At 37.7% G+C, this 27,890-nt stretch overlaps 1 protein-coding gene across 1 annotated transcript in view; it reads right to left on the reverse strand.

Annotated features, from left to right (window-relative positions):
* Positions 1 to 387: 387 nt before the first annotated feature.
* The window catches only part of CHSY3 (chondroitin sulfate synthase 3), a 142,933-nt gene continuing 115,430 nt past the window's right edge, over positions 388 to 27,890 (reverse strand). Inside the window, exon 3 of the mRNA XM_013130551.3 lies at positions 388 to 4,720. Coding sequence (XP_012986005.2) covers positions 3,158 to 4,720 — 1,563 coding nt within the window. The 3' untranslated portion in view covers positions 388 to 3,157. The remainder of the gene's footprint in view (positions 4,721 to 27,890) is intronic.

Genomic DNA, 27,890 nt, shown 5'->3' on the forward strand with positions numbered 1-27,890 from the left:
GAAGTATCTGGCAGCACTGGTGGCAGCAGGGAGGTGACTTGGTGGAAGGTACCAACTGACACAGCTGAGTCTCCTGCCTCCCCCTGGCCCTCTACCTTTCTCCAGCTTGAGAACCAGTACCTTGGCAGAGAGTATGCTCAGCAGGTCTTAAGAAGCCCAACCTGATGTTTTTCCTTCATCCAGAAGATGCAAATACTCTGTTAAATTAAGTGAATGGAAAAAGAGATAAGGATGGGGGTGGTGTGGGGATTTCTGAAGTTTCTGTGTGAGGATTGCTGAGATTTAATTTTTAAAGAAAGGCAGTGTCAGCAAAGCTGAAGTGCGAGCACTTCACAACCTACTTCCCAGCAATGAAACTATGGAACCTATTCCCAGGCTAAGTTAGGGAAAAAATGGTCATTGCGTTCTATTGTGAATTAATTAGTTACACATTTACAAAGGGATATCATACACAGAAACTTCATTTTACAATCAAGATATGATTCAGACTGGACAAAAGCAAACAGTTGATTCTGCTAGCAGAGACATTCCCATCTTAAACTATACATACAAAACATTAACACTTTTGTGCTTGCTTTTTTTTTTTCTTTTAATATGATCTCCTTAGAAGGCATATTATTCCTTAAACAAACTATCACAAGTTCTCAAGTTACTTCAGGATAGTTATTTCAAAAGACAATGAAATATTTCATAATAAACATTTATAATCAGGATTTTAACAAAGTAATTCATCATATAAACAAATGAATCAGTCAGACACTAAATAAATATTTGTACTGGTAAATACTAGCATTTTGCTTATATCATGTAGGACCTGATCCTGCAAGCCCTCTGCATACATCTTTATCCCCACTGAATGACTGATGTAATTTCTTGTTCTAACCTACTCTTTTACTTTGAGCTGAGCAAATATGTTCTGGCCACTAAGTTAGGTAATTGAGATAAGCACTGGAATACATCCCAGCAGACAATGATTTCCCCTAGATGTCTTTATAAATAATCTTTTTTCATGTTTATGAAATCATCACAAACATTTACCAACAGGCATTCAGGTTTTGATATTTACAATCATCTGATTTGCATCAGTTAGTCAAGACTGATCAAATGAATTGTGTGTACGTTCCTTGTTCTTGGCTCTCTGACTGAACAAAGCCTGACCTTTGTACTAAATTTAAAGAGCAGTTTCCTATAATTATTTCATAGCTAATACCGAACTTTACTTTCTCCAGATATTTAAGCTAACAATACTGAGTTAGGAATGCAAGAGCCTCAGGGACAATAACAAGCCGAGCTTCTCCTTGGGGAGGGCAAAAAGCATGAATTATCTTTTATCTATTCTCATCTACCACACTTACTACCTTCTCCAAGGCAGTGGGGATGGCCTTTTTAGAGAATACAAAAAGCTGTGGGCAGACTTTTAATTCTGAGTTCACTCCTTTACAGGGATGTCTTTTACCTTGCATGATAAATCCAGAACAGAAAACCACAGATGAGACATTAACTGACCTACACACGCTCTTCATGCCTTAGGAAATTTACCAGGATACCTTCATACAGGTAGATATGTCAGTGAATTCCAATCTCTTAGATGTTTCTTGGAAAGTAACACGGAAGGAATCAGTTACAACTGAAGAACTTCCAAACTTGAATTCATTAATTGTTTACTTTTTCTTCCTCAGCCACCTCTATTTTGAAATATAGTTTAAAATCAGGGGTACTGAGGCTATTAGATGTACTTGCTGTATTTAGTTTGGCTGAATTCTGATGGTTTCTTGGACACCTTTAAGCTCTTACCACACTATAACATAAAAAGTGCCAAGCACACGGCAAAAATAATGACAGTTGCAAAAAAAAAAAAAATGCTGCCTGAACTGAAAAGAGGAACATACTTTGAAATTACTCTCTCTATGTATCTATATATATATAGGGATATACAGACACACACACACACACATTTTCACATATATACCCCTATATAAACACTTATCTAAAATACAGAAATTGATTTTTTTATTTCTTCTGTTGGTATCATTTTAAAGGCTTTACTCCACAAATCCACAATACGACAGCTTCAGGCTGTCCAGAGAGATAAATCTTAACACAGTCTTACAACCTCACTAATATAAATATATTGGGAAGGAACTTTGACCAGCAATAGTAAATTTTGCAACTTAAATAATTATTCTATCATTATTTTAACAACAGATTGCTACTGAGTACCAATATTCATTAAAAACGTAAAAATAATCATAAAAAAAGATGCAGCTTTAACTTCTAACACTCTGTATCAAGTGCAGCTTTTTGAAAGGAATGTAAAAGAATATTATGTATTAGAGACTCATTCTAAAAAGAGAAACAGCAACTTATACTATGCGTTTCCAAAAAAGCATACTCTATGCCTGCACTTTATCATAACCTTGTTGTCATAGTTTCTTCTTGCCTGCAAATGAAGGACACAGGCTCACAAATCTTCTAAAGTGTACATGAGCATTTGATTAAGTCCTGTTCCTCATGAAAATAAAGTTCATTTATACTTAGAGTGAACAACAATGAGGAGTTTATTATTATAGTAAGACATATAAGGACCTTGGTAGCCAGTACCAGTTGCACTCACAAGTAGCTCCTCAGCTTTTCTTTCTTTTTTTTTTCATTTGTTTTAAAAATAAAGGTACAATCATAGTTATTCATTTACTTTAAAAATTCTAAAGATGAAGAAAAGTAGTGTTTATACATACAAGTCCTCATATAAATTATAAAACTCAAGTTTATCTTATTGAGTTCCATCCCCAGAAGAAGCATAAAGCACTTTTGTGGTACCTTCACCAGTAAATATTTTTATCACATCAAATCTGTAAAATGCAACAAAAATGATACTGCATCTCAAAGCTGAAAGAGAATATTCTTCTGATGCAGTCTCTTGTGATTGATGTGTTCATATGATTTCTGTGACTTGACTCAATTTCAAATAAAGGTAACATGAAGGAGTTAACCTCACCAGTTCAGTAGGTATAAAAAACAGTGAACAGCAGACTCATTCTGTTTGAAGTCAACAGTCTTTGGAAGACAATGAGAAGGGAGTTTAAAACTACACCACCAATCAAATAATAATTACGACAATGAGGTAAACTCCCCTAAAAAGGCAAAATAGGTTAGGATGTCAGGAGAGAGTCTGATTGTACCTGACACCTAAATGTTTCTGTAGCCAGAGTTCAGCAAGCTGCATGGTAGAGGCAAAAGTACTTGCTTTGGACCCTAAGCACATTTTATATTGTTTTGGCTCTAAATTGGGGTCACACTGAACTGGATGAAAAATATGGACAACTCCTACTTCTTGACTTCTGAAAGCCTTCAAGCCAGATGTTATCACTTTAGTAAAGAGGTCTACATCCTCAAGTCCCCAGCCTTGAATTGAGGTATCAAATCCCCCAGCAGTAAGTAGATCACTTTTGTAAATACATGTAATTCCAAATCCATACTCTCTCCAAAATCCAGTTCTTTTTGTGAAAACAAAACTACTGTCAGCTGGAGGGTTGCCTCCATATATTATTTTTGGATCATATTGGCTAAAGATGATAGGGTAGTAAACCTGTTCTCCCTGAATAGTGTTATCTCTGCATCGCTGGAGGAAGTCTGGTGTGAATACCAGATCAACATCACAGAACAGCAGTAAAGTGCCATTGTCAAATTGAGCTGAGGCCATTTCGAGACCTAAACCTCTAGAAAACTTTCCGGCCATTGGAATCAGGGTCATATCTGCTTTAGGATACCTCATGCTGTATTCTTTCATTAGCTCTATGTGTTTGCTGGAGTCTTGGCCTGACTCAGAACTGAAAAGAATTATTGCCAACTTCACATTCTCCCTGGGAATGAGACATGTCTTCTCAAAGTTACCCATAAATCTTGAGAAGATGTCAAATCTTCCTGTGAGAGGGACAAGAATATGTATTTTCTTGTCACTGTGTCCTCCAACATTTTTGGTGCCTTGGAATGATGAGGAAAAAATCTTCAAGGAATTTGAAAGAAAAGCAAAAGATTGAGTGTCAGTGTTGGTATTCTCCAGCAGGCTTACATCCAACTCCTCTGCTTCTTTGAAGAAAGGTTTGCTAAACAGTTGCTGAAGATAAGCATGGCGTCGCACCGGAACAGTAACTTTCCTTCCTTTGTGCCTTTTGTACAAAAGCAGTAAATCCAGGATGTATTCCACTCCACGCAGAGGATTAACCCTGCGGTAGCCATACTGTATTTCTTTGAAATCAATGAGCCTTCCTCTAGTCCTAGAGTTCTCATTTATCATTTCCATGACTTGCATCACGGTGTCATCCAGTGCAGCCCGCAGCGCACTGCTAAGGCTCTGTCGGGGTGGCTGGTTCTCTAACATCGCGTAAAGAAACTTTCCTGTCAGGAACTCCCACTCGATGACTTCATCCCTTTCACGTGGCTGGAAATGATTAAAAGATGGCATCACCCCCAGTTGCTGATCTTCCTTATTTACTTCACTGTTACTGAGCTTGCTCATCAGGGCACTTTCCCTATGGAGCTGGATGGTCCGATAGCGCAGTTCAGAAATTTTCCGACTCAGTATGTAATTGTGCAGTCTGTATTGGTAGGCTGGTCTTTTGTTTGGATGAAGTGTTATGGCTGTATGAATCTTGCTGTTGTGAAGATCTTGAATGTAACCCTTGCGGTTGTGTTCATAGTTTTCATGGAATAACTGCTGCATCTAAATAGAGAGAGAGAAGGAGAGAAGGAAGATATTATGTGAAAGTTCTTTTACCCATAAAAGGACCTACATTGTCACTATTAATCATTATCAGTTCTTATAGATCATGGTTATTTTAAGCACAGAACTTCAAAGTATTCAGTAGGAATTACCTATATTGCTTTGGCCTCAGTTTCAGTACTGTCCAGAGTAAGCAAATGCTGTTCTCTTAACTACAGAAAAGGGAATGTATCTTGGCTTTATCTTTACTTTATCTAACTGCAAACCCAAAGGAAACACTTACCCAGAGGTCTACAGGTAATATTTTTGCGTTCCTATGTGCAGGCTTAATGCTGCTATGCCTGAAAAACTAAGTCTTCACACCTGCATCTAAGCTCTTACATCTTTAAGGCATCTGTAGCACAGGACCTTACTGAAAAGTTAGCAACACTGGCAATGTTTTTTAAGAGAAACTTGGATTTATGTCTGTGGAACACAAAGTTGGTTGCATATTCTACAGACACACATGCATATTAAATATTAATTAATATTAATATATTACTGTTAAAAAACTGAATTAACTTCATTTCAACAGAAATATTTTTTCCCCACGTGGACAAATACATTTCAGTTACTGAAATACAAAAAGTGAAATATCTGTATTGGCAGGAATACATTTAGTAGAGTATACCAATTAAGCTATAGATCATACTAGTATAACACCCTCAGTAATTTCAAATGTATTTCTGTGGCAAGAGAAGACATTCTACTTCTGTTAAATTAGCAACTGTAGTATCTTCTAACCAGTGAATCATATTTTGAGGTAGGTATTGAACTTTGTCTTTTATACATTGGGGAAATCAAGAGAGGTGAGGTCTGATAATACAATGTCCTAAACTCAAAACATTCAGCTCAGGGACAAGAGGGTTTGGACTATTTCTTTGCTATCATAGCAAACAGGAACCAACACTATCAGTACTGAGTCAGTTTTTATTCAGCAGTGGCAAAATTGAAATACGGCTTCCTTGAGGCAAGAGATGGACACTGGCAGGACAGGGAGTTTACAGATTAGACACTGAAATAGAGAAAAGTGCCTGGGAAAGGGCTGGATAAGGATATTTGCTCTTTGGAAGAATAATTTTTGTTCCTTCCCATAAAATTTAAATTTTGAATAATGAAAAAAGATCAGCTGATTAGGTGAGGTTTCCATCTCTCCAGTTTCAGTAGCACTCCCTTCCTGGTCACTTTTGTTTAAAGTAGTCTACTGCATGCTTTGCAAGAAGTCGGTGCTTTTGTACTATCCACTTTTTCTGGAAAAAGTTGAATCCAAGATGTTGATGTTTAGAATTTCACATTAAAATCTCTTAGAGGAAAAAAAAAAGAAGATGCATAATGCTGGAAACAAAAGAAAGAAGGGGAGGCTGTTTGGCTGCTGAATGATACCAGCTTTCTTTCCACAAACACGAACACTTCACACTTTCCTGAGTCCTCTAATCATAAAGAATCACTTGAGTTTTTCTTCATCCACAATGAAGAATTTTATTTGAGTATAACTGAAATAAACATTATCAGATTGTGACAGTTTTGGCTGGGGTAGACTTAACTTTCTTCATAGTAGCTGATATGGAAATATGTTTTGTATTTGTACTGAAAATAGTGTCAATGACCCAGGGATGCTTTAGTTACTGTTAGGCAGTGCTTACACAGAGTCTAGCCCTTTTCTGCTTCTCACCCCACAGCACCCCACCAGTGAGTAGGACTGACCCCAACTGACCAAAGGGATATTCCATACCATATGATGCCATGCTTAGCATGTAAAGTTGGGGGAAGAAGAAGAAAGGGGGAACATCTGGAGTGATGGTGTTTGTTTTCTCAGATAACCATTAAGCATGACAGAGCCCTGCTTTCCTGGAAATGATCGAACACCTGCCTAACAACATGAATTAATTCCTTGTTTTGCTGTACTTGTGCACACAATTTTTAGTTTACCTATTAACCTGTCTTTATCTCAACCTGTGAGTTTTCCTGCTTTTACCTTCATGATTCTCTCCCCCATCCACCATAGACAGTAAGAAAGTGGCTGTGTGGGGCTTAGTTGCCAGCTGGACTTAAACCACAATGTACATTTAACTTACAGTACCTGAATTTTCACAGTAAATTTATATAATGTATTTTATCCAAAAGATTTTTAACAGATAACAAACTACCACTGTGTCATGGTTTAAATCCAGGAAGTACTCAGTACCATGGAAGCAGTTACTTGCTCACTCCCCCCATCCCCGCCTCCCCCCCTGGGCAGAATGGGAAGAAGAATCAGAAGAATGCAAACCCCAGGGGTTTAACTAATGTACAATATATTACTACTAATAATAATGATAAGGGAAATAACAAGGGGGAGAATATAAAACCAAAATGAAAAATGACAAAAAAACCCAAACAAACAATAAACACAAGTGATGTACAGCACAATTGCTCACCACCTGCTGCCCCGATACCAGCCCAACCTGAGCAGTGACTGATCCCTCCTAGGTAACTCCTTCCAGTTTATATATTGGGCATGACATGTGGTGGTATGAAATACCCCTTTGGCTAGTTTGGATCAGGTGTCCTGTTTCTGCTTCCTCCTAGCTTGTGCCCCTCCTCACTGGCAGAGCATGAGACACTGAAAAGTCCTTGATCGGGGTGTTACTGAGCAACGACTAAAACATGGGTGTGTTACCAGCATTGTTCTCAGACTAAATCAAAGTACAGCACTGTATCAAGGAGGGAAAAAAGAGTAACTGTTACAGCTGAAACCAGGACACACTGTAAACTAAATGCTGCTCTCTTGTTGTGGAAATTCTTCAGTAACCCTTGACTTATTACAAGCCCAGCTTCACAGCAGATTAATTAGCAGCACTCATTTAACAGGAATATTCTATTAACATAAATACTACATTTTTATTACATTCTAATTTCAGATGCCTCAGTTTATTAGATATGCTCCACCGAAATCATAGCAAGAGGTGCTCCATTATACTGATGATTTTGCTTTTGATAACCAACAACAGATTAAAACAACAATGAAAAAAAATTGAATCAACTCAGTAATACAATATTATCACACATATACAAACTCGCACTAATCCATTTTAAATGGTTACTGAATACTTTTAATAGATTTCAATACAGAGAAAGCAGTCCAGAATAAATACAACACTGACATGATAAACTAATCCTGAAGATAGAAGGTTTTAATCTTGATGCCACAGAAATTTATTTTCAATATTGAATGACAAAAATGTCTTTTTGCAACTCAAATTATTAAAATCTAGATTAAAGCAGTTCAATGTGACCCTAACTTTGAAATTTCTGAATAAGGTGGTCAAGCTTAGGAGGCAAAGGGCAAAATGATCAAATTTCTTGAAGAATGGATCTGTGCAAGGGCATGAACTCGTCAGTGCATTCATAAGTAATCTGGAAAAGGAGATGATTTGGAATTTGGCAAAATCTAACGAATATAAACTAGGATTATGCAGTCTGCGAAAGTTCTCATGCTTTTTTGAACAGCAAGTTAATAAAATAGCAGGTCAAATTCTGCATAGATAAATGCAACACACATGTTAAGAAGGCATTCCTAATCTTACCGAGGAATGTCAGATTGTGTCTAATCTGTTAGAACTTTGGAAAGAGATCCCTGACACACAGTAGGCAGTTCTGTGCAAATGTCATGTTGATGTTCAGTAGTGACGAAAAAAAAAAAACAAATAGCAGAACTCTAGAGTGAATCTGAAACACCATTATATGATTCTGTTCTTAGTGCACCTGAAACTTGAAGGATGTGGGCAGGCACCTTGCCAATATCATGATGTTCCATCTGTAGGTAATAACATGTAAATAGAAAGGTACTAAGGCCACCAAATGATGGCACATGTAGATCATTAGATGATTAGGGAGGAAGGGAGTAAACCAAAGAGGGCTAGCGCTGAGTCAGTAGCACCATAAGGGAAATGCATAGGAATAGCTACCATTTCTTCTCACATTAAGAACTATGACACACACAACAATGCTCTCAAGATTCAAAACCAGAAATGAAGTATGAAGCTCAGCCCCAGAACTTACTGGCACAGTAACCTGCTGATGGCAAAATTCTGCAAAGCTTCAAAGAGTGAGCCAGCAGCTTAGTAGGTGAGTCCCATCATTGCTATGTTAAAGAAAAAGGTATCCTTTCTCCACAACATTTCTCTACTGCAGAGCCTGAAGCCCCAGCTGAGTCTATAACACAATATGTCTTTATTGTCTTACAGCCCTGCCTCAGCTTTTTCTACCGATTACTGCAGAGAGAGGATATTTTGTCAAATGAACATTTATAGTGACACAATACAAGCACTTTAAGTTCACTAAAAGCAGTAAATGGGAGAAGTTGTCTTCAATTCAACATAATACATAAAGGCACAACGACTTATATTTTCATGTCACATGACTTTGTGACTTTCCTGAAGAGTTTGCTGTCTTCTGTACAATTGTTATAGCACAACTAATGCAGGAGTTGGCAAGGACTTCTGTTTGCCTCTTTTCACTCTATGTGAAACTAGAAGTTGGCAAGAAATGTGAATAATCTAATGGTGCTCTGAGGAACTGTAAACTGCAAGAAGGAATAAAAAAAAAATAGAAGAAATAAATTAGAATAAAGGCAATGCTTTATTATCATGGCAGACAAATGCAATAGCTAATACGTAAGCACAATGTAATTTGCATTGCAAACTCTGAAATCATTGAAATCTCTGTGATTTACTGATGTAATAAAAATGAAAATTCTTATTATAATACACACAAGAGCCCAAATCGACCTACTTTATTACTGCAAGACTACCACATCTTAAAAGACTGAATGCAAATGGTGCATTTTAAACTCACACATTTTTCTTTGAGCATTAAGAACAATTTCTCCCATTTAACAGAGAAGGCATGAAATTTAATCATTCCCTCACTTTACCTCTTCCTAAATTGGTCAATGAGAAACTTAACATGAGCCAGTGCACTCACATCCCAGAAAGCCAACCATATCCTGGGCTTCATCTAAAGAAGAGTGACCAACTGGTCAAAGGAGGTGATCCTATCCCTCTACGCTGCTTTTGTGAGACCTCACTTGGAGTATTGTGTGCAGTTCTGGTGCCCTCAACATAAAAAGGACATGGAACGGTTGGAACAAGTCCAGAGGAGGACCACGAGGATGATCAGGGGACTAGAGCACCTCCTGTATGAAGACAGGCTGAGAAAGTTGGGGCTGTTCAGCCTGGAGAAGGCTGTGTGGAGACCTCATAGCAGCCTTCCAGTATCTGAAGGGGGCATATAGGGATGCTGGTGAGGGACTGTAGTGATAGAACAAGGGGTAACGGGTTTAAACTTAAACAGGGGAAGTTTAGATTGGATATAAGGAAGTTCTTTACTGTTAGGGTGGTGAGGAACTGGAATGGGTTGCCCTGGGAGGTTGTGAATGCTTCATCCCTGGCAGTGTTCAAGGCTGGGCTGGACAGAGCCTTGGGTGACATGGTTTAGTGTGAGGTGTCCCTGCCCGTGGCAGGGGGTTGGAACTTTATGATCTTTTGGGTTAGTTAGGGTTGAAAGGTCCTTTCCAACCTAACTATTCTATGATTCTATGATTCTTTGATTCTAAATCTAAACTGTTGGCCATTTTACCTAAACAAGACTTCTAATAAATTTAGAAATAACATGAATAGGAACTATTCCTGGTCTTAAGAGTTTAGGTCTCCTGAAGATTAAGATCTATTCACTACTTCCAGAGACTACAAAGGGCATTTCATGCATATGAAGAACACATGTAAAACTCTACTGTGTTTGAGATTATACTGTTTGCCTGAAGAGCAGCAAGATGATTACCCTGATTGAAGGATGAGTTTAAAAAAATAAATAATATGTACTAAAATGCAGCACTAAGCTATGGGTGATCTTAAGTTTCTGGACAAGAAAGACTTTAACAAGTCATTTGCTATGGCGCTGTAAGAAAATCTTTCAGCCTAGAGCAGATAAAGATTAATATCAGAATTATGAAATGCATATGAACTGGGTAACATAGAAGCAATAAACAGCTATGTTTAAGTGGGCAACTGTCAGTTTGGAGGGAAGTCATTACAGAAGTTTCTGAGGAACAATATCCTACCTAGTGACACTGGCACCAAGTCTTGGACAGTGCTCATGACACAAAGTTGAGGACATCATGAAGAGACAAGAGAAGAGGAGACCCCACAGGAAGACCCAGAGAACTTGGAGAAGCAACTCTGCAGAAATTCAGTTGTTATTAATAACACAGTGCACATAACCCTACACCTGTGATTTTAAGAGGTAGGTGACAAAAAAAATCTTAGGAAAGATGACTTTTTACACTGGAAATGAATGACAGGGAAACCAAAAGAATGTTAACAGATGGAAGGTTAAATGGAGAGATTACGAAACATCAGTGTGAATCCTCCACAGAAAAGGGAAACGAGATTTTGATTTACATCAGTCAGAATATTTCTGAAAGACACATCAGGCAATTTCACACATTTCTGAACCTGCATCTTTATCAAATATGTGGGACCAAATAAAAAAAAGATCTGCCAGGAACAGAAACCATGCAATGGGAAGCAGGCTGAAGCTTTTCACTGTGTTACCGCACAGTATTTCTATGATTGTATGTGAAAGTGCACAGGATGGCATTTCACAGATAGATGGCTAGAGCTATTCCCCCAGAAAAGAGCTGTATTGCATCCTTTCTGTTCTTCACTTGTAGAGACCAATATTCTTGTATGATGTGTTTGCAAGCCTTTGTCCATCCATCCCTGTTTCATGCTAACCAACCATGACTGGGGCCAGGGAATTAACATTCTGTAATTGGCCCGGGGCTGTGTCACCAGGCTGTGCTTCGCACAATAGCTTCATTCCTATCATAAAGGCTAATACAAGGACAGAATCTCAGCACATGATCTCCACTTCTGTCACAGCACCTGATGTGAGAAAGTAACACCCCCCACTCACAATCCTGCCACATGCAATACGTGAAACCTCTACCACTGAATGAAGAATGGGGAGATTTTCTTTACCTCAATTTTATGAAGTAGTACAAAAAGTTAATGCTTCTATAGCCTTTATGCTTCAAGTATTCTGTGTAAGTAATCTTAACACAATGGGAGAGAACAATTTTATACAGCAAGAGAAAGCACCTCCCCTTATGCGCCCACCCCAATAACAACACTATAAAAAGTACGAGGCTCCTTGATCATGAAAAATCCTTATACTGTGGTGGTTATTTTATAAGGCATAGTCATCATCATTGGGAGACGAGCATCTCTGCAACCAAAACCAGTCTGTCACAACAGGTTCCCCAGTATTTATGAATTCCATTGGAAAATAAATGTAACTGAAGTATCTGCATGCCTGTACCTTGCTTAACCTCTTATCCACAACAGAAAATGTACATTGCACACTGCTCTGTAGTAGCTTGAAAGGTCTTTCTTAACTAATTCAGTCATAAGTATCCTTACTTTTGAAGTAATTCAACAATTCAAATTTTGAAGAAAACACCAGGAAAAAGCCATTGTCATATCTGATTAATCTGGAAAAAAGAACTATATCAAGCTTTTCAAGTCTACAAATCCTGAAATCTAAGTGCTGAGGTAAATTTTATCTATGTAGAAATGCTTCTCCGCATCACCACTTGGTCATTTTTCTAGCCAAATGAAAAATTCTAAGTTAAAGCAATTATTTTTATTTAATGTTCATAGTATATTTATCATTACAGCCCACAAAAGTGAAATGTTCTGAGGTATTGTGCATCAGTTCAGTCAATTACTGGGAAACAGAAGGTTTTTCCTCATCTTGTTTGTGTTTTAGAAGTCTTTACTGTTTCAGATATTACTGTCTGAAGCTAAAAATTTGAGGCTAAAATTAAAGCAAAAAATATTTTTAAAGAGGTTTTTATTGCTTTTTACCCTCAGTTTTACTTAATGCTCTGGACAATCCCTTTTGATACAAAAGACAGAAAATACAAAAAGCCCTATGCTCCCCCAAAGTCCACAGTTATTTGGAAACAGCACTTCAATTTCTATAAATATTAAAACAAGTATTAGGAACATCTTTATTTTAACTAGAGGATCTATCTATACAAGCTGTGTACCAAGAGTTCTCCCTTTAAGCTTATCATCATAGTTACTTACTAAGAGATAATTTATATTATATATAATAATATATTATATATAATGTTATCTGTTGCACAGCAACAGGCATTCTACCACATCATTCTAGCAATCACCCTCAAACACTAATTTTTTGCAAAGAAAAAGAGTTTTGATAACTTGCTGAGTAATACTAATATGGTGCAACTTCATGCAACTTTGCTCTTCAACCTTGAAGCTGATCCTGCTGAAGAGTAAGAGTCTGGACCAGGTGATCTCCAAGGTTTCTTTAACTTCATTTTTTCTATGACTCTAGAATTCTACATTAATAAGTATTCTGATATTAAAGAATTTGAAGAAGAACATGTGGCAGGAATTTCTAAAGTACTATCAGTATTAGGGAATTTGCACCTAGAGTCCTCCAAAAGCCCTTCACAAAAATATAAGCTTTTGGAGACTGGAAACACTGACAGTTCAGAGTATGTTTAACTTGTTAATATATGATCTATGTTATACAGCACATATAGAGTAAAACATATAGAATGATTCAAAATTTTTTTTTAAGTAACTTACCTTTAAAGAGAATCCACTTTCTTTGTTAATTTATCCTATTTTCTCTAATACCATGAAGAGGGCTGTATAAGAAGAATACAATATTTCTTTTGCTAGCAAGACTGTGTGCATATCTATCAGATAATTGAGCTTAACCCTGAATACTCAATATTTATTTCTTGGTCAAAGTAGAGCTCTTAAAGTATCACCTGAGCAGAAAAATCAGTTTGCTAAAGGTCTTTGAAATAGAAGCTAGTAAGAAAGAGATATTCTAAAAAGGCAAAACCAAAGTTAAAAGATAAAGCATCACAAGAAGAAAAGGATGGGATGCCAACCTGTCTTGGGGAGTAGTGAGGACCAATTCACTTACATGACCAAGCTAGATATAGGAAAGCCTGGTGTACTGTAAGGAATTTCTTGATCAGAAAACATATCTTGCCCCACACAGGAGACTGCAGATCTCTGCCAATAAAATGCTTCTGAACAACAAAGACAAGAAGGCAGAGAAATGCACATACGGCTTGCTTTTGCAGAAAGTGTGTATTTTTTATGTCAACAGATGAATACTAATGGTATATTCCTAACGATACTGCAGCTTAAGTTTTGCTCACACCAATCTCCTCCCACTGGGAAGTTAAGCCATAACACAAATGCCCATACAGCTGGAATTAGGGAATTTATCTACAGCAAACCATGAGAAATAAGCACTATGTTCATGAAAAAGACAGCTTTTCTAATACTGAGGATTGCTAGACAAATCAGCCCTAAAGGGGCCTGGGACTCCTGGGCCATGGCTGAAATGCCAGGAGATTACAGTTTGTCATCCTCCGCAGACTGGAAGCAAACAGAAGGGAGTTTGGTGAGTTTCTCAATACATAGTTTTTTTCAGATATCTGAACAAACTGAAAAGATATGCAAAAGAAGAAATATAACAGAATGCTGCATTTGCCATCACTGTTGCTAGTCTGTTTATTTCTAGAGGAATTTTCTCTTCAGTATAAAGTATTTTCATATCTGAAAATATTCATAACTCATAATAGTAAATCAGATTAGTAATACGAAAATATCTCAAGCACTGAAATGAGAAAAGATGTTCAAAAAAATCGTTGAGGTCCTCAGAAAAAAAAGAGATACCCCCCCAACTCTATCTGTATTTCAACACAATCCATAATTATGCATCTAAAACTTTATTTCTCATGAGGTACAAGAGTAATGTAGCTTGTTTTCTTCACCATTCAGCAATTACAATTTTATTTTCTTTAATCTTAATAAGTTATTATTCTTCTACAAATACACTTCAGAAAAGTGCTCATTTTACTCTTTAAGGAAGCTTTTGAGCACTTTATTATTAAAAGAAAATTCAATAACTGCTTGCGTAACCAATTAAGTTCAGATTTATATTCCAGAACTATCAGATAATGCTGAAATGATGTATGAAAAACAGCATCATAACTTCCATTAAGTACCCATGAATTCTGTGTTTAGATTCATCATTAATCAAACAAATCAATTGTCTGAATATATTACACATTGGTTTACATTAATGCCTAAACATTTACAACAGAAACAGTGCAGGAAAACATTTGGCCTCAGATGTCTTTGTTTATTCACAATTAGCAGTGCTTCACCAAGTATTAAAGTATTTTGAATCCCCAGTCCATTAGCTTCATTTGGATAGACTTCCCACACAAAGTAAAGAGACATACGTAACTGAAATACTTGGAAGCTTAGCATAGGAGTGATATCTGGTTATATCTTTAAAGATGGAGACTAAGAATACAATCTGGAGCAGCCATTTTAAATTGCACTCACAGGAAGCATCAGACAAGAACTCATTTCAAACTTTTATCCAGTGCTGGTCTAAGGATAGAGGCAACAATGTGAGATAGGGCTACCCCATGTTTTTTAAAATAATTAGCATAAAAGGACAATATAAACATGGTTCTAGGGGAAGAAAACTTTGACAGACCTAAAAAGCTGCCTGGAAGCCTTTTGGACATCTTATCTGACTGGTTTCTTTGCTCCAAGCTCAGGCCATGATGTCTGGATTTCTGTCTTATGGTAATAGATGCAACATACTGACAAAATCCAATGTATCAAAATAAATAAAGGATGACAGAAATTTTTAGACTAAATAAAGAGACAAATCAGAGTTAGTGTGTTACTAAAACTCACAAGGAAGAACACATTGTTAATATAAAAACAGCACCTGGAGCAGAGCACTGATTTTCTCAGCAGTCAGACTCACCTCAGTATCTCGCATGATTACGAAGCAGATCCTTTGTTAACCTATGCTTAGGCACATCGAAAATAAGAATGTGACTGGTGACAGCCAACATGGCTTCACTAAAGGTAAATTATGCTTGACGAATGTGGTGGCCTTCTGTGACAGGGTTACAACACTGGTGGATAAGGAAAAAGCAACTGACAATCTATGTGTAGTTGTGCAGAGTGTTTAACACTGTTCTGCTTGACATTCTTGTCTGTAAATTGAAAAGTCATGGACTTGTCACATGGACCACTCCATGGATAAGGAATAGGCCGGATGATTACACCCAAAAAGTTGTGTCAATGACTTGATGTCCAAAAGTAAATCAGTGATGAGTGGTGTTTTTCAGAGGTTGGTATTGGACCAGTGCTGTTTAACATCTTTGTCAGTGACATATTCAGTGGGATTGAGCACACTGTGACACCAAGCTGAGTGGTGCGATTGACATGCTGGAAGGAAGGGATGCATCCAGAAGGACCTGGTCAGGTTTGAGAGGTGGGCCTGTGCAAACTTCATGAAGTTCAACAAGGGCAAGTGTAAGGTCCTACACCTGGGTCAGGTCAATCCCAAGAACAAATACAGGCTGGACAGAGACTGGATTGAGAGCAGCCTTGAGGAGAAAGACCTGGGAGATGTTGGCTGGCAAGAAGCAGAACGTGAGCTGGCTGTGTGCTCTTCCAGCCCAGAAAGCCAACCATATCCTTGGCTGTATCAAGAGGAGCATGAGGGAGATGATTTTACCTGTCTACACCCTTGTGAGACCCCGCTATCAATCCGTATTCAGCTCTTGGGCCCCCAACATAGGAAGGACATGGACCTGCTCAAGTGAGTCCAGAGGAGGACCATAAAGACGATCAGAGGCCTGGAGTACCTCCTGTATGAAGACAGGCTGAAGGAGTTGGGCTTGTTCACCTGGGAGAAGAGAAGGCTCCAGGGAGACTTTAGAGCTGTTTGCAGTACCTAAAGGGGGGCTACAAGGAATCCAGACAGGGTCTCCTGTAAAACCAAGTAGTGATAGGATGAGGGCTGATGGCTTTAATCTTGAAGAAGGTAGATTTAGATTAGAGATTAGGAATAAGTACTTCACTGTAAGGGTGGTGAGATACTGGAACAGGTTGCCCAGAGAAGTTGTGGCTTTCTCATCCCTGGAAATGATCAAAGCTAGGCTAGATGGAGCTTTGATCAAACCTGGTCTACTGAGAAGCATCCCTGCCCATGGCAGAGAGGTTGGAACTAGATGATATTTAAGATTCCTTTCAACCCATTCTGTGATTCTATATGAGAACACAAATGTCACCCCATTTTCATATGATTCCAATATATCTAGGCTTAACAGACAAATGACAGATAAAACAAGCACTAAAGTGTGTTAAAGCACTCAGCCATGACTTTATTTATATAAATTTATATGAACACGGTTTGGAAGACAGAGCTATGACAAAGGGCTGCCCAGAATAGGAAATACTGTTGACTAATAATCTTGACCTTTCTTATACAATTGAAAAACAGGCATAAATAGTATCATTACAGCAAGTCAGTGAGCAATGCCCCATTCATGGTGCCAAATCTCCCTATCTGCATGAGGTAAGAGGGAGCAAATCTTTCTTTTTCTGCTTGTCTTGGGCCATCTTACAGGGTTTGCCTGCTGTGTCCAGAAGTTTGTTTTTTTTTTTTTTACTTTAAGGATTACCTTTCAGGATGCAAGTGTAAATATTGCATTCATTGAGACGCGACACCATGTCGCCAAGAGAAAAGAGATTTACAGGGCCTTTTTCTGCACAGGTAATTAGGTTGCCCGCTTTCCTCACTCAACTAGTAGTGGTGCTTTGTATTCCCATTACGCAGAACCTTTGCTTGTCTGGGTGCAGGGTCTGTCCTTCCCAGGCAGAGGCAGGTGTCTGAGTTTGGCACTGGGAGCAGAGCCACAAAGATAACTCAAAGTAAAACCTGCCTCTATCCAGATTTTTCTTATACTAGGAATATTAACTTTACAGAGGAAACATATATTCATGCAGCTACAATAACACAGGACTAACTTAAAAATAATAGATAACAGAAATCAGATGTCTTTTTTGCTAGGACAAAGAAATAGAAAATCAGTAAATGTAAAATGGACAAAAGTAAAAAGTCTGTGTGTGATAAAGTACCTAAGGCAGCTAAGGCTTCTTAACATTACTGAGGCTCTGAAGTTAGCATGAAGCTAAAGGGATTAAACATACAGATAATAAGAACATCCAAGACAACATTATAAGGGACAAGAGCAGTGAGAACCCTTGCTGCTTCAGGGCGAAAGCAATTTGGTAGTTCAATAATGGTCCATTGCAAGCTCTCAGCATGAGCTCACTGCAAAGATCAAGCCTACAAAATGCAATATTAATAACCCTCCACAGAGAAATGTATTTAGTAAAAAATAACTTGACCACTTTCACATATATCATATTACATTGACATACTGAAGAGAGGATTTTGAACACCTCTGGACAGCAAAGCAATAAATGTGGACTGGGGAAAGAAGATTATTTCTTTTTTAAGTTGGTAAGCACATCTTGGGGACACTTAAATATACTGTGAACTCCTATTTTCAACTCTCACGTTAAGTAAGAAAACAAAAGCATCAGCAGACCTACCTAGTATGGAACAAGTCTCTCTTCTGTCTCTACTGATTAAACTTTTTTTTAATAATGAAATTAAACATTTTGTTTTTATAATGAAATTAAACATAGAATTTATAGCAACTTCTGCAAAATTTGGGAATGACTGAAACCTGATTTTAGGTCCTGGTAGGCCTAAAAGTAGCTTCCCAGAAGTTACCACTGGGGAATTAAAGACTCAAGCAGAACATCCAAAAAGTCAGAATCCTAAAAAAAAAAAAAAAAAAAAAAGAAAAAAAAAACCCCAGGCAAAATCAATACGGTAAGACTTTCTGTTAATATTTCTCCATTCCCTTGACAAAAAAGATTCTCAGCAGTCTTCATTCTGATAGAATGAATAATAGGGCAGATTTTATAATTTTTTGATTTAATTTTCCTACACTTGCACTACACTGAGTCATTACACAGCTGAGGAAGTGAACAGCATGATCTCCTTGTCAACCTAGTTTCCTCTTCTCACTTTGTCAGAAAAGAAAAAAAAGGGATGTTTAAATAAGATTTTACTTCTTATGCTGTAGTCAAGGAGACTAAGTATACCTTTCTTCCAGCTGCTTTTATTAACATTAATGTTTATGATAAATTATGAACTGTCCTTAAGTCAAATATCCAATTAAATAACGTAAGTATGGTAGGATGCCTGTTACAGTGTTTTTCTCAGAAGAAATTGAAATTATATGGCCATTATACTTTTCCACAGGCATAGCTGTGTCTTCTGATTGGAGGGGATGAAAATATAGGATTAATTAACATAAATATATTCTTACAACATCATTGAGAATTAGTCTTACACTAAAAATAAACAAAATCTAAGCCTACTGAGTTATATGCTTCATGGGGACAGGATATGTCTTCATCCTCTCAGTATTATAAAATATCCTGAACAACATACTCCACTGCTGGATTTCTGAATTGGGAAGTGCTGCTATTTTGTAAAAGGAAAAAGTCTTCCAACTAGAGAGTAGCAATTTAAAACCCATTTATAATGCTTTCTGTGTCTTTATGGTTGAAAATGTTACTGGTTTTAATACACAATTGAAAATCTATATTATGAAAAAGCGGTGTTAGCCTCTTAATGGCATTTTCTAATTCAAGTCATAGAATTCAAACTAATTTATCTTCAGGTAGTAAAAGACCTGCTCTTTCATTGGCTCTTCAGCAATAAACCCTAACAATTTTAATACAAATAACAAAAGCAAGTCTAGCTTGGTGACTAACTCATTAAGAAATTCATAATCTACATGTACTGCGTCTTGTATAACATTATATAACATTATATCTCATCACTGTGTTTTATACCAAATCTGTCATAGCATAATCAAATATAAAGAAAATAGTTCTAAGAATGCTTACCATTGATATTTTGGAAGAAAAAAGAAAAAAAGAAAAAAAATGGATAAATGTAAAGTGCAATAGGGTACACCAAATGGCTGGGATTCATATATTCAGAAAAATACTCAGGGGGTGCAAATTCCTGGTGAAAACCATTCATAAAAAAAAAAGCATCTTGGATTTTACCAATGTGATTGACCTAAATAATTCAGAAAATAGTTGGTCTTTGTTTTTATTAAATCATTGGTTGGCTTGATTTGTGTTTTGAATGGAAGACATACAGCAGAAGGGAACAGGAAAAGGAGAGTAAAAATCAATATAAAATGAAATAGTTCAGTTTCATTTTCTCCTGTCTCTAACTGTAAAATGTTGTAACACCTTGAAGGTATGAAACCAGAACTATAGAGAGCTGGGGTTATTTCTATAAGATAACATTAAATTTATCTTAATGGGTTGAATATTAAGGAAACTATTCCTCTGGCAAGGTGGCCAAGATTTCTATTTCATGATAGTGACACCATATTGTAAGGTAAACTCTTTCTCACACAATTTCATTTTATTATTATCTTGAAAAAACATTACAAAACTCTTTGAAACCCAACTAACAGTATTACTACGTTTGTTTTCTTGGAGGTATGCCTGTGGAGAGCTGTTATTTCTGTTACAACCGTGCCTACTAATTCCTATAGAGTAAAACCAAACAAAGGTTGTTTAAAATACTGAACAGAATGGGGAAAAGAGCAAAGGACTATAGAGAGAGACACCAGAATTAAGTTCATTCAAAAATATAGCAACATTTTCTTTCCCCTGTACTGTGACTGAAAACAGATGTGCAATGTGGGGATTCAAGTGGTAAGGCAGAAATAGTATTGACAAACAATTTACACTGAGATAGAGGTTAGGAGGATGGGTCGAAATATTACGTAACTGTTCCAAACCAAAGTAATATTTGCCTTCTGAGAAAAAATATATACTATAATGTGCAAATACAAGAGAGAAATAATGTATTGAAACTTAGGGTTAATATTATCCATAATAATATAATGCTGTTAGTAACTCAGATTTAAGCTTTTTCATACTTAATTACCCTAGCTATGCAAGGTATATGTTAATGTATTTCAATCAGTACCAGTCTGAGTTACAGCTACACTGATGACATAGAACAGCTCAACACCACAATAATGAAAAACCCCCAATCTAGCCAAAAGGATCTTTATATATTTACATAATTAGGAAGCATGTAAATTGCATCAACTCATTTCTATATTTCAATCATATTGAAAAACCTCTTTTCCCATTTCACAATTTTATTCTTTCTTTCATTCAGCTTAAAGAAACTGTAGGCATATGAACTGCTCCTCAGTTCTTTTTCAAGATAGGTATCTACAGACTACTGACTCCTAATTTTAAAATGCCCATGTTAAAACATAATGAAATGTGCCTTCACTTTAAATTTAGTTTTGTATAAAACAAATTTAGGATCATAACTACTGAATTTTCAGCAATTTCCTTCCTGAAAGTCCTTCCCATGCAAAGTGTCAAAGAAAAAGCAAAACCTGGATGCATCTCACACAGCAAGGAGCACTTTCAGTTAGTAAAGCTAATAAGCAGGATTATGTCTCCCTACACACCTTTTCTCCTATAAAAACTCAAAAGCATTGGTGCAAAGATAGAATTAAGCCTGACCTCCAGTGTCTGAGTGTAGGAGACTTCAATGCTCTACTCTTTACTAAATTCTGGATGTAATTTTCCTCTTCCTTGCCAAGAAACAAAAATTAAAAATAAGTACCTGCAATCCTATCCATACTACATAAATAATTGCTCTTGTCCAATTTTTGACATCATAAGAAAGTTCTGGATCAAAGGTACAAGACATTGCAGCCTAGGGCTGGAAGATAGAGTTCAAAGCACAAAGGCTCAAGCTTGGGTCAAGTACAGGGCTGTTTTGACTTTTGACTGCTATAATTCAAACAGTTTGGCCTCCTAGATCCTTGGCACAGGCATCATCCTTTGAATTAATGAAGGCGAATTAGAAAAAAACACCACTCTTCTTTTAGCTACTGCTGAGCAAAAAGGAATGTCAAAATGAGAACTCCTGCTGTCAGCTCCAAAAGGTTCATGCTCTGAAACCTACAGTGTCTTCTGCATCTATCCCCCTTGATACCTGTGATCACTTCTACTGTATTTTCTACTTAAAGCCTTGGTCCTGGCCAGTGCTTATCTGCCAGGTGCAGTCTCCATTTCCCTACTCTTTTCATATCCATATTCCTGTGCATTCCTGTCCCTCTCCACACTCCTTCCTGCCACACAAGAATGTTTCTGTTTCACCCCCTTGAGTCACTGCATTGGTGCACTTTGGTGGAATATTTTCACAAAACATAAACAAAGCTGTTCATGGCATAGAAAATTTCACACCAAGTGGTTCAAATCTAGCAAAATTATAAGCAAAGAAAATAAAGTTATTTTCTAGGAAGATATATGAAGCCCATAATTAAAAGCAGCACAATTAGTCCAAGGTACACAAAATGATACCATACTCTCTGTGTAAGAACAGAGAAAACTTTGGGTTTCTTATACAGAATTAAGTTTTCCTTCTACTTGCTAAAGCAAAAGACAAATAAAGCAAAGAAAATAAATGTCTTTGATCAAAAGTCCAGGCATGTTTACATGATGCATTCTGCTTTATCAAAAAATTTCTGCCACTCCTGTTACTACAGTACCTGTGCGCTTGATAAATGATCATACAGATTGTGACTGTTTCTATGACCCTCCACCAGGATGCAACAGGAGAGAGAAGCCTGAACTAATAAAGCCTTGAAGCAGAATTGTAGCATCCCTGTGACTAACCTTTGATGGAACCAATCCAACTTACACTTGTAAGCTCAGCACTGTGTGTATTGTGGTTATAGCTGTCTACTCATATGAATGAAATCTTTGCTGATACAAGCAAAAAAAACACTCATGTGTTTTTTTTGCACAGATGTTCAAAAGATGTTCAATTTTCTTTTAAAACAGATGGTTTTCTTTTTATGGCTTTTGAAACCTATTTTTATATATATTTTAATTATCTCTATTCCATCTGTGCAGTTTAATTACTGATTTATTTCCCTTTTTAGCATGATATCCATCTCCACATATTTAATTACTGTCTATAGTGAGGAATGCAAATAACTTAATTTTCCTATGAAAGTGATGATGCATCTTTTAAAGACAGGACACATCATCAAAATTAAAACAAACATCCCAAACAACTAAACAAACTGCAGAGAGTAAGAATTGCAATTGCAGTTTCCTTTACTAGGCTGTGTATGTTACCAGTTAACCATAAAAACCTGTTTTGTAGATGATACAAACTAATGTACATACTTATTTAATGTCCAATTCCGCTTCATTTTTCATAAAGCTTGCCCAGAAATGCATTACAATTGTCTCTGTAAATCCACAAACTCTGAAAAAGTTTGTAAATCCATGGTCTCTGAAAAAGCCTGTCACTTTTCAGTGTAAACATTAAGATACAACTAGTTTCATTTCCAGTTCAAACTTGGACAGACTCATTCTAATTTGGATGCAATTCTGCACATACAGAGTCTGGCAGCACTTTCTCCTGGGGAATGCCTTTTTTGTAAAGTCATAAAACATAAAGTGAGTCCTCCTATGAACATCCTCAAGGCTTCAATACAACCCTGTCTAAATGGCACAGGTGCTTGAATGGTCATAAGGAAACAGCAACAGTAAAGAAATAGTATAATAGATTCAGTTCACAATTCACAGTTAGATTAGGTATGCGAATACCTAAAATTTAGGGAAATGGTGCAGTTAGCTCCTTAAATGATCACCCAGATTAGTAAAACTAGAATGTTTGCTTTAACAGATTGAATATTATCCAGTACTTCTCAAAGTTATTTTTTCATTTTTTATTTTTAATCCTGGCTTTTATATGCATGTTAGAAGTTTCCAGCCAAATCGAGTGTGAAACATCATAAGCATTTATCCCTATGGCTCATAAATCATTTCCTTTCCAAGAGCAATTGTCAAGAAATAACTACATTTCAATGGTGACATTCTAGTAAAAGTGAATGATGTACAAAGCCTGAAGAAAAACAGTAATATTGCCACAGGCTAATATGTGTATCAATTTAAATTCTGAAAGTCTTTTAAGAATGCATGCAACTTTTCAACAGGCTGATACAAATGGGATTGAATTGCACCTGAAAAAAATAATCTTTTACATTTGACCTAGCATTTTACATTTGACCTAGCAATAGTCACGCTGATCTGATGACAATGGAAGAAGGCAAAAGCTATATACTACCATTCTGTGTAAACAGAAGCTGCATTTTATTTATATCAGAGCTGCTGTGAAATATAAGAACTTGCTAACCACCTTATGGTAGCTGAAGTGTTTTTTCAGAAACAGCTGAGAAGATCCTTCCCTAGGAACTGGCAGACTGTACACATAATAGTACATCACTGACTAAGAACACAGGGTTTATGTGAAATAAATTATTATCCCTTTCATTGTACTTAACATGAACAAAAAAGTTCAGAACTATAGCTTGTTGTGCTGTACTGGGTTTGCATGGAAAGCTTTTGGTAGCAGAGGGTCTACAGGGGCGGCTTCTTTGAGAATGTGCTGGCAATTTACCCCATGTCCAATAGAGCCTATGCCAGCTAGCTCCAAGACAGACCAACTGCTGGCCAAGGCAGTAAGTAGCACCTCTGGAATTATGTGTTTCAGAAGGGAGAAAAACTGGTGTCCAACTGTAGCTGGTGGAAAGGAGTGAATATGTGTGAAAAACAGCCCTGCAGACACCGAGGTCAGTGCAGAAGGAGAGGAGGAGGTGTTTGGGGTGCTAGAGCAGAGATTCCGCTGCAGCCTGTGAAAAAGATCATGGGGAGGCTGACTGTGCCCCTGCAGCCCATGGGAGTCCATGACGGAGTAGATTCCACCTGCAGCCTGTGGAGGATCCCACATCAGATGCCCAAAAGAGGCTGTGATCCCACTGGAAGCTCATGCTGGAGTAGGCTTCTGCCAGCACCTGGCCCCATGGAGAGAGAAGCCCACACTGGAGCAGGTTTGCTGCAGGACTTGTAACTTCCTGAGGGATTCACACTGAAGCAGTTGGTCCCTGAAGGATGCACCCATGGAAGGGACCCTGCCGTGGTTTAAACCAAGCTGCACAGCTTGTGCATTCACTCCCACTCCTTTGCTCCCCCAACTCCCGGAGATTTAGGAAGGAGAATCCAAAGAATGTAGCTCCCACGGGTTGAGATAAGAACATTTTAATAACTAAGGTATAACACAAATCACTACTGCTACTATTACTACTACTAATAATGATAAAGACAATAATAAGCGAAGAGAATACGACACCTCACCAGCCGCCAACCCATAACTCACCCCACCCTGCCCGACCGAGCACCGATCAATACCTCCTCCAACCCCCCGAGCTCTAGTGCTTCCGGGTAACTCCCGGTTACCTCCTGGGTATGACGTGCTATGGTATGGAATACCTCCTTGGCTAGCCTGGGTCAGGTGTCCTGTCTCTCCTTCCTCCTGGCCTTCCCTCCTCCCTGGCAGAGCATGAGGCTCAGAAAGTTCTTGGACAAACCAAACATTAGAGCAGTAACTCAAAACATACTTGCTATCAGCAACCGTTCTCAGCCCTAAAGTCAAAACACTGTGCTGCACCAGCTACAAGAAGGAGAAAAAATGACTGCTACTGCTGAACACAGGACAGACCCACACTGGAGCAGTCTGTTCAGCACCCCATGGAAGGGACCCACACCGGAGCAGTCTGTTCAGCACCCCATGGAAGGGACCCACACCGGAGCAGTCTGTTCAGCACCCCATGGAAGGGACCCACACTGGAGCAGTTGGTTCCTGAAGGATGCACCCATGAAAGGGACCCACAGTGGAGCAGTGGAAGAGTGTGAGGAATCCTCCTCTGAGGACGAAAGAGTAGCAGATGCAACTTGTGATGAACTGACCACAACCCCCATTCCCTATCTCCCTGTGCTGCTGGGTGAGAGAAAGTAGAGAATTTGGCTGTCATCCCAGCCTTGTTGTACTTGCATGGAGCATTGCCAAACTGCAAAAGGTATTCAATAAATTGGCCAAATAACATCAACAACAACCAACACTGATCACAAATATACCTCTAGATGCACCATGATACTGTTTGGGTATCACTGGACTGACCCCCAAAGACCTATATGAGCTCAGGCTCATGTAAGGGTTTCTGCCAAATCGAAACTACTTCCAGGAATGTGAGATTTCTAGTTCTGTACCCCTTTCTTGCCTTTCCTTGTTCTTCTCTTCCCCATTGCACTCTTTTTCTTTCTGGCCTCTTCCGTGGAAGCGAGAAGGTAAGGATATTCACTGAAGATTAAAACACAGTTCAGTTAAATGAAACTCCACCCTCTCCATCTCCAAAACTTTCCAAAAGATTGCTATGAGAACTTTTTTTCATTAAAAACAAACCAAACCAACTCTCTCCAGCTAAAGAAAACAAAGAATACTGAAAAAATGCAAACCTTCCTCAAAACTTTGTGTTTCAAATGCTTTAGTGGTTTCCCACCTTTCCATATTTAATGTAGTATTTAAAAGGTTGAAGTAGCAATTACCTGACAGATAGAAGTCTCTGTGTCTGAACCATGTATCACAGCTTAGTATTTTTAGTGAGAGAAGCACACTAATACAACTGAATTTCTGAGCTCACTTAATCTACCAGAATTAGCATACTCAGAATAAATAGACATTTGCAATATATTAAGGAAAGACCTGTTTAAAAACACAGGCAATCTGTCAGTTATCTCCAGAAATTAATGAGACTTTTCTAATGTGGTAGAAATCTCTACAAGCCAACAGTTTGAAGCTTACTAAACACTTGGACGTGCTTTCACAGTTCATTTACAGCAGCTGGCATAAGCCAAACTTATACATTTTCTCTAGGTCAGTTTGTCTGACAATATTTAATAGAAGAGCCTTGTTTTGGAACAGTGGATTTGACATTTTCTTGTGCACCCTCCTAGGTATTTTTCCCTGTGCTTTTATACACAGCTTTCAAGGCCAGCTCTAACAATCTTCCTGACTATCATTACAAGTGCTACCAGTAGTATTGGGAGTGGAGCTAGAACAAGGCAATGGCGCAGGTGTCCAGATAAGATGCTGAAAAGCTTTGAGATGCAGCCACAGGCCACCACAAAGGAAACATATGACAGTATATGCTACAGCTGCGGAAATGGATCCAGGAACTGCTGTTCTGGAACTTGTCAAAAAGGTACCTTGAATAACCTAATATCAGTGTTTTAAGCAGCTACTCCCCACCTCTGCCTTCAATAGGTTCACACACGTTGAGGCCAGGAAGCACCAATATGATAATTTACCTTAACTTTGTGTATTACACATTCTACAATATTCTATGATGAAATTCCTGAAAGAGTCCTATAAATTCTGAGTAAGTCATATCTTTTGAGAAGACTGTCAATTGTAAAAGACCTGGAGACAAAAAGCTTACATACCTACTCATAAGTTGTTTCAACAGTTAATTGCTTTAATTATTAAGCATTGCGGCTCGCTTCCTGTCTAAATTTGTCTTGTTTAAACTTTTGTTTGCTTTTGTATCTTGTGATGTCTTTAGGATTGGAAAGTTTTCACCAAATCAAAACATCCTTCCCATGCAAAGTCTGCAATATGAAAAGCAATAAGGAATACCTGGGGAATATAAGATGGAGATAGCTTTGTGGAATTGCAGTGCTTCCACCCAGAATGCTTTGAAATTCGGGCCTTTTAGTAAATCATTTATACATACTTAAAACAATCAAACACTGCTGAATATTCTGAACGTAGAGAGAAGTACATAGGTAAAGGAAGGGAGAAGAATTTCTTTTATATACCAAAAGTGTTCAACTTTTTGTTTCACGGTTCATACTTGCAGCTTATGTATTTCTAATTCTTTCTCTCTCGACTATATAATTCACAGTATTTACAGAAGACCTGAATATATATTATCATTTAACTGCTCATTTTGCCTGCTTTTTTTACTACAAAGAGCAGTAATTTGAAAGGCAGAAAATTGGTTTGACTTAATGTTCCATGAACTTACCAATACAGCTTTAAAGAAGGCTCAGAACCAATCAAACCTGCAAAGGGATTAGTCTGAAGCAGTGTAATATATTTCCAATTTCACCAAAGACCATGATTCACCGCTAATTTAGCCAATATTTTGGTCTTC

This window comes from Melopsittacus undulatus, chromosome Z, assembly GCF_012275295.1.
Source record: "Melopsittacus undulatus isolate bMelUnd1 chromosome Z, bMelUnd1.mat.Z, whole genome shotgun sequence".
In the NCBI taxonomy this organism is placed as follows: Eukaryota; Metazoa; Chordata; class Aves; order Psittaciformes; family Psittaculidae; genus Melopsittacus; species Melopsittacus undulatus.